General features: G+C 45.7%; 2 protein-coding genes across 2 annotated transcripts; both read right to left on the bottom strand.

The window, feature by feature from the left end:
• Positions 1 to 5,206: 5,206 nt before the first annotated feature.
• On the bottom strand, positions 5,207 to 7,837 carry LOC127308510 (uncharacterized). Its single transcript, XM_071821504.1, has one exon. It carries the CDS (start codon positions 7,562 to 7,564, stop codon positions 5,438 to 5,440), a length of 2,127 nt encoding a protein of 708 aa, XP_071677605.1. The 5' UTR covers positions 7,565 to 7,837; the 3' UTR covers positions 5,207 to 5,437.
• A 2,132-nt stretch (positions 7,838 to 9,969) lies between these two features.
• Positions 9,970 to 12,656, bottom strand: LOC127308509 (CASP-like protein 4A2). The gene is made up of 3 exons (XM_051339342.2): positions 11,853 to 12,656; positions 11,598 to 11,733; positions 9,970 to 10,288 (listed from the first exon to the last, which is right to left on the bottom strand). Exons 1-3 carry the CDS (start codon positions 12,518 to 12,520, stop codon positions 10,097 to 10,099), a joined length of 996 nt encoding a protein of 331 aa, XP_051195302.1. The 5' UTR covers positions 12,521 to 12,656; the 3' UTR covers positions 9,970 to 10,096.
• Between the last annotated feature and the right edge of the window lie 5,804 nt (positions 12,657 to 18,460).

Here is an 18,460-nt window from a genome sequence, read left to right on the forward strand (position 1 = left end):
GGTTGGGCATTTGAGAGTTCGGCATGTTGCGCCACCAAAGCTCAATGGAGAGACCCACCCAATCCCCCGGTTGAATGACGGAGTTATGGAACCATTCGGCCACCTTTTCCCAAAGCCGGGTGGAGAATCTACAATGGATGAAGAGGTGGTTGGCTGTATCCATGGTTTGTTTGCAAAGGGGGCATAGGCCGCAATTTGGCCACCCACGTTTTTGTAGACGGTCGGCGGTCCAAATACGATTTTGGGTGAGGGCCCAAGCGAAGAATTTAGCTTGGGGGGGGGGGGGGGGGGCAAGCCTTCCAAACCGACTTGTGGAGGAAGGAGGTGACGGACCCCAAAAATTGCACCTCATAGGACGACTTGGCGGAGTAAGTGCCGCTTGCCGTGAGGTTCCAAGTAATGTCATCATCCACCGCCGCATCAAGGTGCACATCTTGGCAAAGGACCCAAAGATCGATGAATTGTGCGAAGTGATCCATGGAGAAATCGTCGCCCAAGTTGATAATGCTAACCCGAGCATTTGCATTTAAGGCTTGGTTGACATTCCACTTTTTGCGCTTGGAGGTAGCTAAGATGAGCGGTGCGATGTTCTTGGGCTTTCTACCCCCTAACCAAGGGGCGTCCCAAAAAGGGGTCTTCTTCCCATTACCAACGGTGATGGTAGTCGAGGCATAAAAAATGTCCATGTCATAGTCGGTGCATGGGTTGCCATACCCCACCAAAATCTTTGAGGGGTCCTTCCACTCATGTCAAGGTCTTTAGACGGAGAGTCGTGGCGAACTGTCCAAATCTTTGACCCCAAGACCACCAAGTTTAGTGGGTCGACAAATTGTTTTCCAATTAACTTTGCATTTTACGCCGGTGGTTGTTTCCTTAGCCGATCATAGGAAGGCTCTTTGTAGCTTGTTGATGAACTTGATTGTGCCGGGGGGATGGCAAGGGAGTGAGATAGTAGGTTGCTTGTGAGGTGATGACCGACTTGACAAGAGCCGTACGCCCGGCCGTGGTGATGAATTTTCCGCTCCAAGTGGGGATTACGCTTGAGTTGCCAAACCGAAAGAGGTAGACCAAGGTATCTCATGGGGAAGGTGGTTCGGGCCGCCGGAATGCCCTCAAGGATGTCATCAAGGTTAATGTCCCCGCAACGAATGGGAACCACGTAACTCTTGAGGAAGTTTGTGCAAAGGTCGGTGACTTCACCAAAGCTATGGACGATGGATGCCAAATTTTGAATGTCTTCCTTGACGGGGGCAACAAAGACAGCCGCATCGTCCGCGTAAAGCAAGGTGCAGAGAATGCTTCCGCGCCCCCTAATTTTGTGAAGGAGCCCATGGGTCGTGGCGGGATCGAGGATTTGGGCAAGAGGGTCGATGGCGAGCACAAAAAGGAGGGGTGAGAGGGGATCCCCCTGCCTAAGACCCCGGCCATGCATGATGGGAGAGCCCGCAATGCCATTGAGAAGCACCCTAGAGGAGGCGGTGGTTAATAGAGCGGTGATCCAATTGCGGAAATGGCTTGGGAACCCGCGCCGTTGGAGGAGGTCCACAATGTACTCCCAACGGATGGAGTCGAAGGCTTTCCTAATGTCAAGCTTGAATAGGAGTGCGGGCGTCTTGGAATTGTGTAGTCGTTTGGCGAGATTTTTGACATAGAGGAAATTGTTATGTATGCTTCGCTTTTTGATGAAGGCACTTTGGGCATTGGAGACGAGGTCATCCATGAGAGATCCCAATCGAAGGGCAAGCACTTTCGCAATAATCTTGGCGATCCCATGGATGAGGCTAATAGGCCTAAAGTCCGAAATGTCGTCCGCCCCGTCCTTCTTAGGGAGGAGGGCAATGTTGGCGGTATTTAGCCAATGAAAATTTGCGGCATGTAAGTTCCCAAACTGGTGGATCACCCTCTGACATCGGATTTGATAATGGCCAACTTGCAAGGGATCTTCACATGTGGAACTGGCGGGTGGTCCTCATTGGAGCTCTCGGTCGGTGGCATACCATATTGTTGCTGTTAATAGAAATAAAGGGATTGTCCGTTAGTGACTTTGCAAAAATCACATAGATCAAACTTAGTTTGTTGGGAAGCTTGTTTTCTGTAAGCAACATGCCAACTTAGTGTTTTCCTACCTAACTTTCATGAATCATAATATCCTACAAAGGGTATGAAACACCAACACGGACAGCAAGATAGAGTAACTAATAGCATCAGTAGGTCTGAAGTTTAACTAACCTTTCTGACAGTATACTGGAGTACCACAGTATCAGCAGATTCATATAATGGGACTAACGGGTCTGGTTTGGTAGCACCTATAAAAAAAAGACGTGCTAAATGTGACGATGAAAGAACTTAAGAGCACAGTAATATGTAAGCAGAAGAATGATGCATAGAGACAACAGTTTCTATTTACTTGGCCGTGTAGCATTGAGTAAATCACAGCAGTGGGGGCTCAAATATAAATCATATTTGTTTCATTAGGCCTACAAACAAAATGGTGCGGCTGGTTCCATCAGCTAGGACAAAAAATCAAAGTTAACCTGATTTACTACATATCATTATAAGTAGAATACGTATTGAGCTTTTTATGAGATCTACATCCACTTTGACAACAATTATACATAAGTCATGCTGAGAAGAAAAAGAAAAATGGACACTATGAGAGAACTATTTTTCTCCGATCAAACAATAATTGTCCATATTGGCAACACACTGGGATGGGGCAGGAACAGATCCATATTACGACCATTTAAACCCTGGATATGTCTCATGTATTTATATCATTCTGCGTCTTTATTCCATTTGGTATCACATTTTTAAGTTTGTAATCCTATATTTTGGCGTAATGCAGACACCAATAAGTAAAGGACACTAAAACAACAAGCTAATATGGCAGATGTAACAATACATAATTCACAATAAGTAACTCATACAATCTGTAATGAACCACTGAAACAAGATATGTTCATACTGTCTCTGGACGTTGGATGGGTTGCGCGGATTTCTGTAGAGCACGTCCGCACATGTGCTGCAGTCTAAAAGCTGGGCTTGTTTTAAGCTACACGGCATGGCAACGGGAGCGAATATAACTAACTAACTAACTTGATTACACAGGAAGCGAGAAGCTAATTTGAGAAAACCATAGTATGACCAACACACAGGGGTCGGAAATGATAGGGAGAACTTCACAAAAGGGATATACAAAGATCGCCACAAGCGATAAAAACAGCTTCAACCAATGGTTTGTACTTTCTAAAGAACTTTAAAAAGACCAACTAAAAGAGGATAAATATAGAGGCATATAAGCTAATAAATTAGGCAGTGAAAATCCATACTAAGAACCTGAGTCAATGCAACACCTCACCTCACCAGCCAAGCTAGAAATGCAATTCTGGAAATGGAACAAAAAGTGAGAACCAATGGTCATACCAATATATTAAAAATATGACTAATAATCTATCTAGGCCATCGTGAGTAAATCGCATGCATCAAAGGCAAAGGAAGAGAAACATACTTTAGGCTCTTTTAATGCTGCATCTGATAAAAGGTTGGCTTTGTCCAAGGAAGAATTGTCTAGACTATTTTCATATTCAGTAAGCTGGTCTGGTAAAATTCCAGAAGATGGTGGAGAAACTGATGGAACTTATACTTGACTGTGACTTATTTAAAATCCCAGAAAATCCATGGGTGGATCGAGAGCTTCCTCGGTACAAGCCAGCGGTGATGATCAAATACAACATCATCTATGTAAGCTATGAATCACCTGCAAGCAGTTATGGGATTAGCCTGTGATAACGTTAAAGATCAACTTAGAAAATGCAGCACTTGCATAGATTTCGTAGGACAAATAGTTTTGGCCAGTTGGACGGTAGATAAGTCATATATACAAAGTATGGAAATGCATGGGACATCAAATAAATAGTCAGGGACATAGAAATATATAATACATAACATCCAACTCTACACGAATTAACCAAACCAGATAAGTACCCGCAGCTCAACTATCTATACGTAGTCATATAAAAGCTGAGAGAGCAATCCAACGGAACCACAAAAAGCATATATTGCATTTTCTGACCAGCGAGATTAATACACTCAACATGAGAGAACTTTCCATGCATTCTGCAAGTAAAAGACATGAGGTAATATCAAAACATCTGTTCATGACATACAAAATAGCACCATGGATGGAGAAACAATGCAAGCAAATGAGCACACCTGTTACAGAAGTTATCGGTATCTGATAGGCCCTTGTTGATTTACTAATGGCATGCAACACTGCAATTGATACCCAGCCCTGTAGAATAGAGAGGCATATCCCATGGACGTGACAAAACATATATTGAGAAACGTAAATGTTCCATCCACAAGTCGATCATATAAACATACTAACCATCATATGTCATCACCTTTGAGCTGACAAATAAAACTATGACAGGTCTTTGTTCACCAAGCTGTACGACTTCATCTGCATCCAAATTAAAAGTCGATTCACCACACATCATAACACTGGTCTGCTGACCTTGGCGAGGAGAATCAAGCCTCCGTATCATGCACCAATTTACCAATTTACTACATAGCATCACCATGTCGATCAATTGGTTGGGGCCATCAAACCACCTACTGGGATTTATAAAGCTGTAAATATGTAGCAACTAAATGTTCTTTATACTGTTATAGTCATACCCAACTATTGTTCAGATGTAACTGAAAACAGAGGTATGTAACTGCGAATAACCACTCTGTAGTGCTCAAGGTTAGAACTTAAAAAGGGAACTGAGCAAATACTGGCACTTGATTAAGAATATACTTAGACTCTTCTAACAGCAGTAGCTAATATTTCCTAAAAAACCATTAGCTAACAACAAAAAATTATGCCTAGTAAGCCATTCTGCAAATAAGATGGAAAATTACAAATATCTATTTTATTCAAATAATATCCAAGAGCAGATAACTCTAATTCTCACACGCAACATATATGCAGGTAGAAAGGAAAAACCTTGCTACTGTGACCAGGTTCGATCCTTCCTCTTTTGTTTCATGCCAAGAAAGGAAAAAAATTAGTACCATGCCAACAATTCAGAGCAGTGCACTCTGAATAATTACAGAAGCAAAGCACTCTGAAATTTATAGCAATCTATATTTGGTAATACACAAAACAAAATCACATCAATGTGTAGGTGACACATAACCTACAGACGAAAAGAGGAGCTTTGCTTGATTCATTAGACCAATCATAATAACAAAGCATTTGGAGAACATCAAGACAACGAGAGCATAACCATGCTAAGGAACAAGTCATGAGGAATAACATTAGTGCTCATGCCAACTGATACCATAGTATCAACTACTTTGAATGCTTTCTCCATCTTTGCGACTAAGCACATCGATCATTGAAGTAAATATAACAGGATCAGGCCTCTAACCAGCACGGATAATAAAGTCAAACATAATATGTTCCTCCACTACCCTTCTGTGGCCTACGACGAATATCCTTGTTCTTCATTTCGGAAAACAATTCGTTGGCTTTCACCAAATCACCTTGTCTAAAGTAACCCTTGATCATGCACTCATAAACACAAGTGTCATGTGGTACTCCCATATCAATCATCTCACTGAATTTGTCCATGGCATCATCCATCCTGCCCATTCTGCAAAATGCAGCTATCACAATTAAATATGTGACCTCATTAGGGTTCACACCATGCTTCAACATATCTTCGAAGACAAGCATTGCTGCGTCCATCTTTCCGCACTTAGCATATGCACCAATCAGTATGGTGTAAACACTTTGACTGGGTACAACTCCATCTCGTACCATCTGCTCGCGGAAATCATTCATATCAACAAGGGATCCTTCTGTAGCATAACCATGAAGCATAATCGCATATGAGACAACATCGGGTTTGTGGCCCTTCTCAACCATGGAATAAAATAATTCTTCAGCTTCTTTGATTCTTCTGGTCTTCCAAAGATAGTCCATGAATGAGTTGCAAGTAAAAACGTCCCACATGATACCTTGAGTTTTCATTTCTTCCAACAACCTAGCGACTTCTTCCGACTGGCCTGAAGTGGAATATCCATGGATCAGGCTATTATATGTCACCGTATCAGGCCAAACACCATTATCGACCATTTGCCGAAGGACACCCTCTGCCTTGTCCATTGCTCTTGCTTTGCACAGCCCATCAATAATGGAGTTATATGTCACGATATCCGGCTGAACACCATTATCGACCATTTGCCGAAGGACCACCTTTGCCTTGTCAATTTCGCTTGCTTTGCACAGCCCATCAATAATGGAATTATATGTCACCACATCAGGCTTAATCCTCTGCTGTATCATTTCACGGAATAGATCACATGCTTTGCTTATTTCACCCACTTTCAAGAAGCCATCAATAAGCGTGTTGTATGAGACAACATCGGGTTTATGGCCCTTCTCAGCCATGGAATAAAATAATTCTGCAGCTTCTTTGATTCTTCCGGTCTTGCAAAGATAGTCCATGAATGAGTTGCAAGTAAAAACATCCCACATGATACCTTGAGTTTTCATTTCTTCCAACAACCTAGCGACTTCTTCCAACTGGCCCAAAGTTGAATATCCATGGATCAGGCTATTATATGTCACGGTATTCGGCCGAACACCATTATCGACCATTTGCCGAAGGACCCCCTCTGCCTTGTCCATTGCTCTTGCTTTGCACAGCCCATCAATAATGGAGTTATATGTCACGGTATCCGGCCGAATACCATTATCGACCATTTGCCGAAGGACCACCTCTGCCTTGTCCATTGCTGTTGCTTTGCACTGCCCATCAATAATGGAACTATATGTCACCACATCAGGCACAACCCCCTGCTGTTTCATTTCATGGAATAGATCCAAAGCTTTGCTTATTTCACCCTCCTTCAAGAAGCCATCAATTACCGTGCTGTATGAAACCACGTTGGGAGAGTGGTCAGATCCTTTTTTTCTCATCATCCGGAGCAGGTCAAGCGCACGCTGGCTCTTCCCATCATCACAGAAGCTCTTGAGAATTATTGAGTAGGATTTGACATCAGGCAGATCGTTAGGCATCCTGTGCAGCAGCACGTCCAGAGCCTCTTCCGTCCTCTTCATGTCACCGAGGCACTTGAATAAGCCGCTGAAGGTGACAACGTCCGCGGTGATGCCTGTCTTGAGGAGGTGCCCGAAGAAGGCAGGCCCTAGGTCCGGGCGGCGTGCACGGTGGCAGCAATCAATCAGTATGCTGTATGTGTAAATGGTGGGTGCCGTCACCGGACGTTGGCCTGCTTCAGCCATTTGTTTGAAGAGGGCGATGGCGAGGGCAGGGCCATCGGGGCAGGCGATGGAGGGCGGGGCACGCGCGAGGGCGGAGAAAAAGCCGTTGAGCGCGCGTTCTGGTACCTTGACGGGTTGACGAAGCAATTTGCCGAACAGTTGGTGCGCAAGCTCCGGACTGAGCGTCTCCGAGCCCAGACGATCCTTGAATTCGTTCAGCAGCTGATAGCCGGGTGAGGGGCCGTGGTCGTGGAAAGAAGGGGAGCGGGGTCGGAAGCGTGGCATTGCCGCCGCCGCCGCCGCCTAGGATAGGAGGTCGCGCTCCCTCCTCTAGCGGCGGTGAATGCGGACGGCAACGACCAACCGCCAGCCCTCGCCCTGGTGGAGGACGACGACGGAAGACTCCGCAGAGCTCTCCGTCCTTCCTGCAGCGGCCGTGAATGCTGGAGCGCGCCGGCAACGACGAACCACCGGCGCACACCCTGGTGTGAGGAAGGCGGACGGGGCTGGGGTTTGAGTGGGGAAATTTTGCATCGGAATGGAGGTTTGCGTGTGCATCATGAGACTGTGGGAAGGGTTATTCTCCTACAACGAGGCGACAGTTGAATATAATCTACAGTAAAGAAAAAACAACCGGATAGATATATAAAGCATTGGATTAATAAAAAACCAACCGGATAGATAATATTCCACTCATCCTGATTGGTAATGTCAACCGTTCTAGCATTTATACAGTGAAAATACTTTTATACTTACATGTATATGTATAAGTATTTCTGTCACCGTTTGTATGGTTACGAAAACTTTCTGTTTGTGTGGCGACTCTGAAAAGATGCTCTTCTATTCCAAAAGCAAATGTTCACGACTCTGAGAAAATGTCCGTATATTTTAATTTGGGATAATTATGGTCAAAGAAAAAATATTTAAGTATTTCGTAAGAATGTTCCTGAATTTCGAAAGAAATGTTTTCACATACTTAAATTCATTTATTCATCTATTTACCATACAATACTCACTACTTTCAAATAAAGTGTATGTGTACTCCATACAATTATTAAATATAAAATATATGAAATAACAATAAAAATGTATGCATATTACATTAAGGGTTCACAAACTTCAAAGAAAATGTTCTCGTGTACCTATAAATATATTGGCATCAAAACATAAATAAGAAATATAAAAATATTAATTAATCATGAATTCCGAAATTACAAAACATGCGTCCACGCAGATTGTTTCCAAAATAAAGTTTATTTTATAACAATAGAAGGGTAATGATCTCATGTATTGAAGATAAAACTACAACTTGGACTTCACAAGCCTCTCGCCGGCATCAGCAACTCCTCCGATGACCAGGGTCATGGACCGGTAAACCATTATTTATAGAAGTACCGTCAGCATATGCCTCACCATGGCACCGATAGAGGAACCTCAAAAACCTAGAAAACCTAGGACTAAAACACACACAGATAAGAACTTGACCTCCCCTTCCCCTCGCGATGCCAGGATGACGATCAGAGGGAAGGGGGGCAACAAACGCAGACGGCGAGAGGAACATGAACCGCCTCGAGCAAGCGGTTGTTTCTCGCGAGACGAGAGCGAGTGTATCTGAAACTGGCCGAACTAGTACAGAAATGAGAGGGGAGTTGTGCCAAATGAACTATATTCGGTGTCATAATTTTGGCCAAAAATTAAGGGCAACAAAAGACGAGCAAACAAGAAGCTTTATTTATTTATTATTATTAGTTACAAATCTAGGTTCTACGAAGGCGTACCCAGTGCTGAAAGCTCTCACAAATTGTGTGGTCTGGAAAAGGGTATTTCTATTTTCTAGGCTGCCTTTCTCTTGCTTTTTATTATGCAAGGAGGCTGATTTGACCAAATGTAGATTCTATGAAGCCAAATTTAAAATTAGAAATCACAAATAAACTACAAATGGAATTTTGGCTGGATCCACGTGCATCTCTAGGAACTAGGGTGCCCTCGTCCTTGGTAAAAGGAAAGAAAAAAAAACACGACCGCTGGCCTTGCTCCGAGGGACAGGCAAGGACGGAGCCAGGAATTATCTACAAGGGGGGCCAACTGAGCATTTCTTTTACATAGAGGGGGCCATATGGGTAATTTGGAGAATATTCTACATTTTTTACATAATTTATAGGGGCGTTTTAACAAAATTTCCATTGTTAGGGGGGGCCATGGCCCTGGCTGGCACCCCCCTGGCTCCGTCCCTGACAGGTCCTCATAGTTGCCGACATTGGCCCATGGATACCTTAGTAAGGATGTGTCTTCATTGTGACCAAAATGTACTTATGAATATTTTTTGTTACGACCAAAAATTGGTCTTTGTTTGGACTAGCCAATCTTTGCATTTCAATGCTATTTTATCACGTCATGTTCATTTTTTCTATTGCCAATCAAAATCTCAACCAAAATTTTATCTAGCCAATCTTTAGTAGGGAAACAATTGGTTTGGTATTTGTTCTCTGTACATTACATTTAGTTCATCCACGATACATATTGGTTCTTTGAAGCAATTAGATCTAGATTTTCTAAATGTAGAAATAACAACAGCTCTAGATCATGTCTTGACCAAAACAACGTATATTCTTGAAAAATACTGGTACTTCGGTATTATAATTTTGAAAAACAATCACAGAAACTTACACCAACAGCAATGGACACAGATATATCATTACCGGAAGTATAGAATTGAGCACTTGCTTTCATTCGATCCATTTACAACATAACAAAGTCTGCACTGAAATTTTTGTCCACAAATGAAAATTAGCAACAGGTTATTATTATTACAAGCAGCTAAAGATCTCGGCGGAACAAATTGTACGCAGAGATGAGGGAGTTGATGGCAAAAACCATGAATGCCAGGAAAGATATGACGATGGAGCTGTTCGCCATTTTCGGGAAAGGATCGTTCCCCCAGTTGTCAACCCAATCGCTTACCCGAGCAGTTGCTGACGATGAGGAGGATATCAAGAGGTATGCCAACACCTGCAATACAGATAAAAAAAAGGAATAAATCAATATTGGTATCTCCATGCAGCGATTCAAGAAATTACTACTCATAACAGTGTTGTGCAGGACATGTTTATCTCAAGCAAAAGGGAGTAGAAAACTAAGAACCAATATGTTAGCATGTAGTCTGTAGAAACAACCAAACATGAAAGCTCTGGAAAGCTACAAGATGGAATGCTAAACAAAGTCTGAGCCAGAGGATTTGGTTTAACTGTGACAGAGTGAATTATGTTTTAGGGATCTATGTATCTCAAGATTTAGCTGGCAGCAAGCAGAAAAAAAAAGAATAACATGTAACCAATGCATAGTTTAAATGGCATATTCCTCGTACTTTTTGTCCTTTTCTTAGTTTATTCGTACAAGTACCCATCTAAACCATTTGCCTGATCACTGACAGATATACAGGACATGATGTGGTAGTGCTCATAACCAGATCCATATATCCACACATGAGAGAAGTATCTCTGACTTAAACTGAAATAATATATACAAGGATACACCTAAGGGCTAATCCAGTATCGTCACAATGAAAGTTCTAGCAGGAAGCACCCAATTAACAGTATCCTCATGAAAACCATTTCTCCCGGTACTAAAGCTTCACAATCAATGACTAACTGCAGTGTTTGACTGTTTGGATTTCAGAACACAGTCGTTTGTGACAGAAAATGAAAACTTGTCCCTTTTTCTTTGGAAGACATCAATAACTCTCCAATTCTCAATTATTAAAAGTTCCCCCTTTTCGAATGAAACAAACATATGAAGACCTAACCAAAGCACTTGTTGTCCATCGTATATGAAGTATGAAGAGCACTCTAGGCCACAAGGTAAAATGCATGCAACACCTAATCAGCCAGTTTACAATAAGCAGCCATGGTACATCGAAGTATTACTCAAGTAGAACCAAAACAAATACTACTAGTGTCGCCCGTAAAAGTTGAACTAGACTTGTATCCAACTACTGTACCATAAACAGCTAGTAATAATAATATGGCTTCATTCAGATTTCTCAATATTTGGTGCGAGTTAGGACACTCAGAATGTGCGCATTTGGAGCATATCAAGGCGATGAGAGTATAAACATGCTGACCAAGATTGCAGAACAAAAAGAAGCACAAAGGAGTAAATCAATAATCACAAGAAAGAGATCTTCAGGAGCTTAGACTTTGCTTCACGGTGATGACTTGGTACCTTATTACCGTTATTCCATTGTAACACCACCTGGCTTGCAGGTTGCACAATGCTAAAGATACCTACGAAAAGGAGCAAGAGGCTCTGAGAGGCAAACCTGATCCATGGCGAAGTCGAAATAATCGCCCTTGGGCCGGGGAATCAAATGCTTCTTCCTCGTCAAGTGTGCGGCGATCGCGAAGAACTGGAACACCGAGTACAAGAATCCGATCACGTTCACCGCCTCCGAGTACCTAATCAGCAGCATAACACAAGTCGCGCAAAGGGACTTAACAATCCAGGAACCCTAACCCAACACCAGGGGATTTGGTGACTTGAATTTTGGAAGGGCGATTTTTCTTATTTTGCTTACCGCAGCTGGGTGTAGTTGCTGTAGGAGTCGAGGGCCCAGCCCTTGCGGGTGTCGGCGGCGAGCACCGCGAGCGCCGCCAGGCAGAGCCCCGCGGCCGCGACCCGCGCCACCATAGCCGTCCGCTGCAGCGCCGCCGTGCGGCGTTGCCTGTACATGACGTCGGGCACAACCCTGCGGTCCCGTTCGGCGGACCTAGCCGTCGCCGACGTCGGCACCGGCGGCGGCCCGCCCCGCGGTGGCGGCGAGGCCTGCACGTGCGGCAGCTGCGGCCGCAGCTTCGGCTCCGGCGGGACCCACTGCTGCGGCTGCGGCCGCGTCTGCGGATACAGCGGTGGCGGCTGCGGCTGCTGCTGCCTAGGCGGAGGAGGGCGGCGGCGGTCCTTGGTGCGGGTGCCGTTCCAGGAGTACCACGACCGGCCGTCTCCCGCGACCTCGGAGGTGCGCTCCGCGGCCCGCGGCGGGATGTACTGGGCGGCGTTGGAGATGGCGACGGTGGTGGTGGAAGGCGGAAGCGGCGGGGAGTCGGGGTCCTCCTCCTCTGACCAGTCGCTGCCGCCCGCGCGCTGCTGCTGCTGCTGCTGCGCCGGAGGCGGCGCCGGCGCCACGGGTGGATTCTCGGGATCGCCGCCGGCTGCGCGCGGCGGCGGCGACGGCTGTACCTCGGCCATCAATTTGGGGAGGATCGGTTGGGCTGGGAGGGGAGTGGGGGTTTCTCTGTCGAGCGCTTTGCTTGGTGGTGGTGCTGGGTAAAGTTGTGAAAGAGTTGGGATACTTGGATTGGAGCATCTGTGTACCACCGCGTGCTGTGTGTAAAGTGATTCTACTATCTATAGCTTTAGCCGCCACACAATTCAGCCAAAATTCTTGTGTTCCAATAAGTAATTTATACACTTATTCTAATAATTATTAGCTTTAGCCGCCATGGTTTGTAAAAAATAATTATACACTAAGGTACGCCTTTGCATACTCTAGAAAACAAGTATTTTTATACACTAGTTTTTTTAAAAAAATCCCTGCAAAACTAAATTCGTAAAAGTTTCAACAACTTATGAACCCTACAGTTGCACAACAAATTTCAGTTATAATTATTACAAACTAAAGATAAATAGAAATCTTAAAATTAAAAAAATGACTCAATCGTAAAGTGGGCCCAACTTCAAATTAATTACACGAATGTGAGTTTTAGTAGTACCAATTTTGTAAACTGTTTTCTCTCCCATTTCAAGCCGCTCACACCGGTGGCTCCGGAGTGTCCAACTCTAGCCGCTGCAGACCATCGCTTCTGATGTCTTCTAGTCGCCAGTCCTGCCGATGCTGATGGTGGGCGAGACCACCGCGCCCTGATAGACCCTCTTCGCGCGCGAGGGTGGGGGGCTTCACTTGGGCGGTACGAGATGGACGCATGGCGGAGCCTACCAAGGAACTCCAATGACGTGATGCCATGGTGCGGTGGCGCCTCCCTCGATGCGCGGGTGATGACAACACTGCATAGCTTGGCCAGGAGCGGTAGGAGCACCCAGAGTGCGTGGGCCAGAGGTCACCTCACTGGAGGTCTCACGGATGCCATCCTAGAGGTGCCAACATGGAAGAATAAGGTGGTATGCGACCAATTCGGGCCCTTCTGGGTCCTTTCTAGACAATAGGGGGCCATGGACGTGGCAGTTGTTTGCTTGGAGGTGAAACAATTGATGCTCGTGGTGCAGCCCTTTTGGGTGATGTAGACGGAGGTCCGGAAGTGTTGCTTTCTCGCTTGTGTCGGAGATTCGGTGGACTAAGATGTTATGGCTACGTTGGCGAGGTGTTGAGAAGACGACGGTGTGAATAACAAGGATGGTTTGCCCCAATATGGTATGTAGGGATGAACGTGCACGATAATTCGAACAGAGGTTTGCCTATATCTTCGGTCGGTGTAGGTGGCGACGATGCTCGTGGGTGTCATTCTCCTCTTTGGAGGCATCACTAAGGTTTATGTGCACTTCTCTCACTCTCATTGAGGTTTGGTAGATGTCTCCGGGAAAAAGTTTAGGTGCAGAGTTGGATTGGAACGTTGATGGCCCTCCGTTGGGAGAGTCATGTTTGGAGACACGGCTTGGAGGTTCTAGGTTGCGCTCCTTCGGTGCTCGCCGTTGTCCAAGGTTGATCTTCAGGGGCGCAATGCATGATACCGCTGGGAAGTCCAAGATGATGCCATCCACTTGCCCTCTCATTTAGGCCTCAAGGATGGTTGGTGCATCGACATGGTAAGTACAGTTGAAGATGTTGATCTTCTGAGGCCACTGATGTCGATCAAGATGCGATTTTGTTGCTCACTATAGAACGTGCTCTTTTGTGTTGTAGTAGTAATATCCGAGGTGGCGGTCTTCGGACATGATCTCTTTTGAAGTTCGTAATACACTTGTTTTCTTCAACCTGTTATAGTATTTAAGATTCTGCCTTCCATGAAAATACGGTACGCCTTGCCGTACTCTCAAAAAAATACTCCCTCTGTTCCATTCTATATTGCCTATTTTTTTGGCACGGAAATTAGCGCTAGAGTATTTTTTACACAAGACTCCTAGCTGAATGATTTGAGATCAACGTAAAATTTGGGAAATTCATATCTTCCTAACTTACCATAACAAATTTGGGTGCTGAATGATTTGGGAGCTGAGCTGGGAGGGGGTAATTGAAAAAAAGCTAAGCTACAACCTTATATTCTGAAATAAATGCCAAAAATCTATAGGCACTATTGAAAGGATCGTATGCCGCACCTAGAGGGGGGGGGTGAATAGGTGCTAACCAATTTTTAGTTCTTTTTCAATTTAGGCTTGACACAAAAGGTAAATTCTCTAGATATGCAACTAAGTGAATTTACCTATATGACGAGGCTAACAACTAAGCAAGATATATCTAAGCAATATAGAGATAGAATAGGATAGAGGTAACCGAGAGTGGAGCACGCGATGACACGGAGATGATTCCCGTAGTTCCCTTCCTTTGCAAGAAGGTACGTCTACGTTTGGAGGAGTGTGGTTGCTACGAAAGCCAAACCAACAGCCACGAAGGCTTCACTCAGATCTCCGGTGAGCAACGCCACGAAGACCTAGCCCACTTCCACTAAGGGATTTCCTCGAGGCGGAAACCGGGCCTTTACAAGGTTCTTGGGGCACACATCCACAACCAAATTGGAGGCTCCCAAATCTGTTACAACACAACAATCAACAATAATACATCAACACAAATCAACTAGGGAACCAAATAGGAACACTAGCATGAGATCCCTCAAACAAGAGAGGGGGAAATGAAGAACGCTTCGGTGAGGATGTAGATCGGTGTCTTCTCCTTCGAATCCCCAAAGATCAAGAGCTTTGGTTGGGGGAGGAAGGAGATCTTGCAAATCTTGAGTTTCTTGAGGTGGCTCTAATGGTGGTGAAGCTTGGCAGATTTTTCTTGCAATGATTGAGCAACTTGTCCCTTTGGAGAAGAAAGCTATTTATATGGGTGGAGCTTTCAGATCTGACCGTTGGGGACGAATTCCACTTACACCGGAAGTTCCGGCCAGGATGGCCGGAAGTTCCGGCTTCCACCGGAAGTACCGGCCATTCGGGCCGGAACTTCCGCCCTTGATAAAATTCCTGCAAAGCAAAAGAAGGGGCGGAACTTGGGCGGAACTTCCGGTGGCCGGAAGTTCCGGCCAAGTTCCGGAAACTTGCGAAAACCTTACTGGACTATACTGAGCCACAAACTCGGAATTCCGGAACTTGCCCGGAAGTTGGGCGGAAGTTCCGCTGACCGGAACTTCCGGCCAACTCCACCGGAACTTCCGGTCCTGAAGAGACATCCTGAGCACGACGGCGCTGAGAAGCTTCTGCAGAAAAAGTCAGGCCGGAACTTCCGCCAGATTAGGCCGGAACTTCCGCCAGATACAGAAAACCTGCAGAACTTCAGAACAGCAAAACCAATACACCGATCCAACATAACTTTTGATGGCTTGTACCTGTCTACATCAACACACATAAAAATATACATAGTGTTGACGTCAAACACACAAAACCCAAAAGGGCGTGAAATGTTCTTTCAATCTCCCCATTTTTGGTGTTTGATGACAACACAAGTATTTGCAAGGAATAGATAATGTAAACAACAATGTGAGAGATATAGAGGAGCTCCCCCTAGATATGAGCAATGGTACATAAGAAGCTCCCCCTATATCTTGCATCCGTCTTCCAAGGGTTAGCAATACAACATAGTGATAAGCATATGGATAATAAGATCATGCACACATAGATAACCAAGGAAGACTCACATACGGAGTTTACCATACACAAATAAGGTTCCAAGCACATAGATAGAGTTTACAAACCAAATAGCTAAGACATAGTGTTATCACCAAAATTTGACCAAATCGGAGGTGGGCCACGATCAAGATGAGCCTGAAGGTTATATTTGGAGAGAACACGAAGATCGGCCTTATATGCGAAGTTGGGCTAGATTGCCCATTTATCTGTAATATATTAGATCGTATGTTAAGTTAGGAGTTAGAGTTTTACCCGTGCACGGTTAGGTGCACGCCTGAATTAGAAAGTCCACTGGACTATAAATATGTATCTAGGGTTTATGGAATAAACAACAACTCACGTTCAACCCAAAACAAACCAATCTCGGCGCATCGCCAACTCCTTCATCTCGAGGGTTTCAATCAGGTAAGCGACATGCTGCCTAGATCGCATCTTGCGATCTAGGCAGCACAAGCTCCACGTTGTTCATGCGTTGCTCGTACTGAAGCGTCTTTGATGGCGAGCAACGTAGTTATCATAGATGTGTTAGGGTTAGCATAGTTCTTCGTATAACATGCTTACGTAGTGCAACCCCTGCATGTCTAGCCGCCCTCACGCCTATCTCAGGTGTGGGGGTGGCACCCTGCTTGTTCATCATCTAGTAGATCTGATCCGTTACGATTGCTCCTTGTTCTGCAAGGATTAGTTTAATATCTGCAATAGTTAGGCCTTACAAAGGGGGGGAGGATCCAGCGGCACGTAGGGTGGCGTTCGCAAGTCCTAAACAGGATGTTCCGAGGATCAACGTCATGTTGGTTTTTAGGCCTTGTTTAGGATCGGCTTATGAGCACCGTGCGTGGCCGCGAGGCCCAACCTGGAGTAGGATGATCCAATTATGCGGTGAAAACCCTAAATCGTCGTAGATCTCATTAGCTATATTTTGATCAAGCAGGATCACCAAGTATTCGTGCACCCCGTACGAATCATGGGTGGATCGGCTCTTTGAGCCGATTCACAGGATAACCTGAGAGCCGATCGAGGCTCGTATTTAATGTTTACGTGTATGCCATGCACGAACTAAGCGAGGCATCCCCATCACCTTCCTGACCAGGTATAGGTCAGGTGGCACGCCCTTGCACTTCGCATCGCCGCGTGTGACCAGAAGAGCATTGCGGGCCATCGCTCGGAGGGGTCTCAGCCAGCCGCAGCTCTAGGCTCTTCCCGGCTCTACCTGTGTTGACAGGCCGCTGCCCGCCGGTGGCTTTTGGCAGTCAACACATTCTGGCACGCCCGGTGGGACATCGAGCAAAGGAAAGCCGATGACGAAACATCGGCTGGTACGAACACGGTGCTCGTCCTCCCGACGGAGCCTAGTGCTCCAGGATTACATGAGGGATATTACGAAACCTTCATGGAGCGCTTCGATCCAGCGAGTCGGCCAAGATTATTCTCACTACACGGCCTGCTTGGTTTCAACGGTGATCTAACAACCGGCGGCCACGTCGGCTACACGAATCCCAACGGAGCCGAGGTACGAGTATGGCGCATTGGCATAATACAAAGCCGATACCTGCAGTCACCTGTCAGATTCGGCTCGGGGGAGGCGCATATGGTTATCAGACAGACGCATGGGCAAGAAAATGTCGGGAGCCGATGGAAAATCGGCCAGTAAAAAAAAAAAGTGTAGCAAGTACAGAAAGATCCAGTCCAATGAAACATCATTTGTCTCTGAAGGCCCCATCAAGAAACACACCGAGGGCGAGAATGGCGTCGACACGGACGCGATCCGCCTCAGCAATCTCAGCCTTGTCATCTTCGTCCTTACCCGTCACCAGCTGATGGCTCAGGGTACGGATTTCAGCCAGATCGGTCTTCAGACCGGCCGTGAGGCTTTTTGCTTCGTCTTGAGAACGGGCAACAAGGGCTTCCTTGTCCTGGATGAGCTGTTTGGTCACCCTTACCCTCTCTTCAAAATCCTCCAGCTCCTTGCGCAGGGTCTCGAGCTCAGCACGAGTAGCAGAAGTATCCGTCTTGGCGTCCAGAGCAGCCTTCTTCTCATTAAGCCGTCGACATCTTTCGGCGATATTGGCCCTCAGCGGAAGTTGGGAGTGGCGAAGAGCAATCCTTTGGCGAGCCGATTGCACCCTTGACTTAAAGACCGGCAGGGTAACAGCGGGCGTAGCTTCACTTGCAGGGTCATAGGGAGATGAAGCTGGATATCCTCGAGAATGCCTTTGGCTTCCTCGGAATCTTCAATCAAAGTCTCAGTTGGGGCAGAAAGCAAATCTTTGAGACGCTGGAGTGGACCACGGACCGTACTAGGGATCGGCTCCCCACCTGCCTTGGAAGAAG

Source organism: Lolium perenne, chromosome 6, assembly GCF_019359855.2.
Source record: "Lolium perenne isolate Kyuss_39 chromosome 6, Kyuss_2.0, whole genome shotgun sequence".
In the NCBI taxonomy this organism is placed as follows: Eukaryota; Viridiplantae; Streptophyta; class Magnoliopsida; order Poales; family Poaceae; genus Lolium; species Lolium perenne.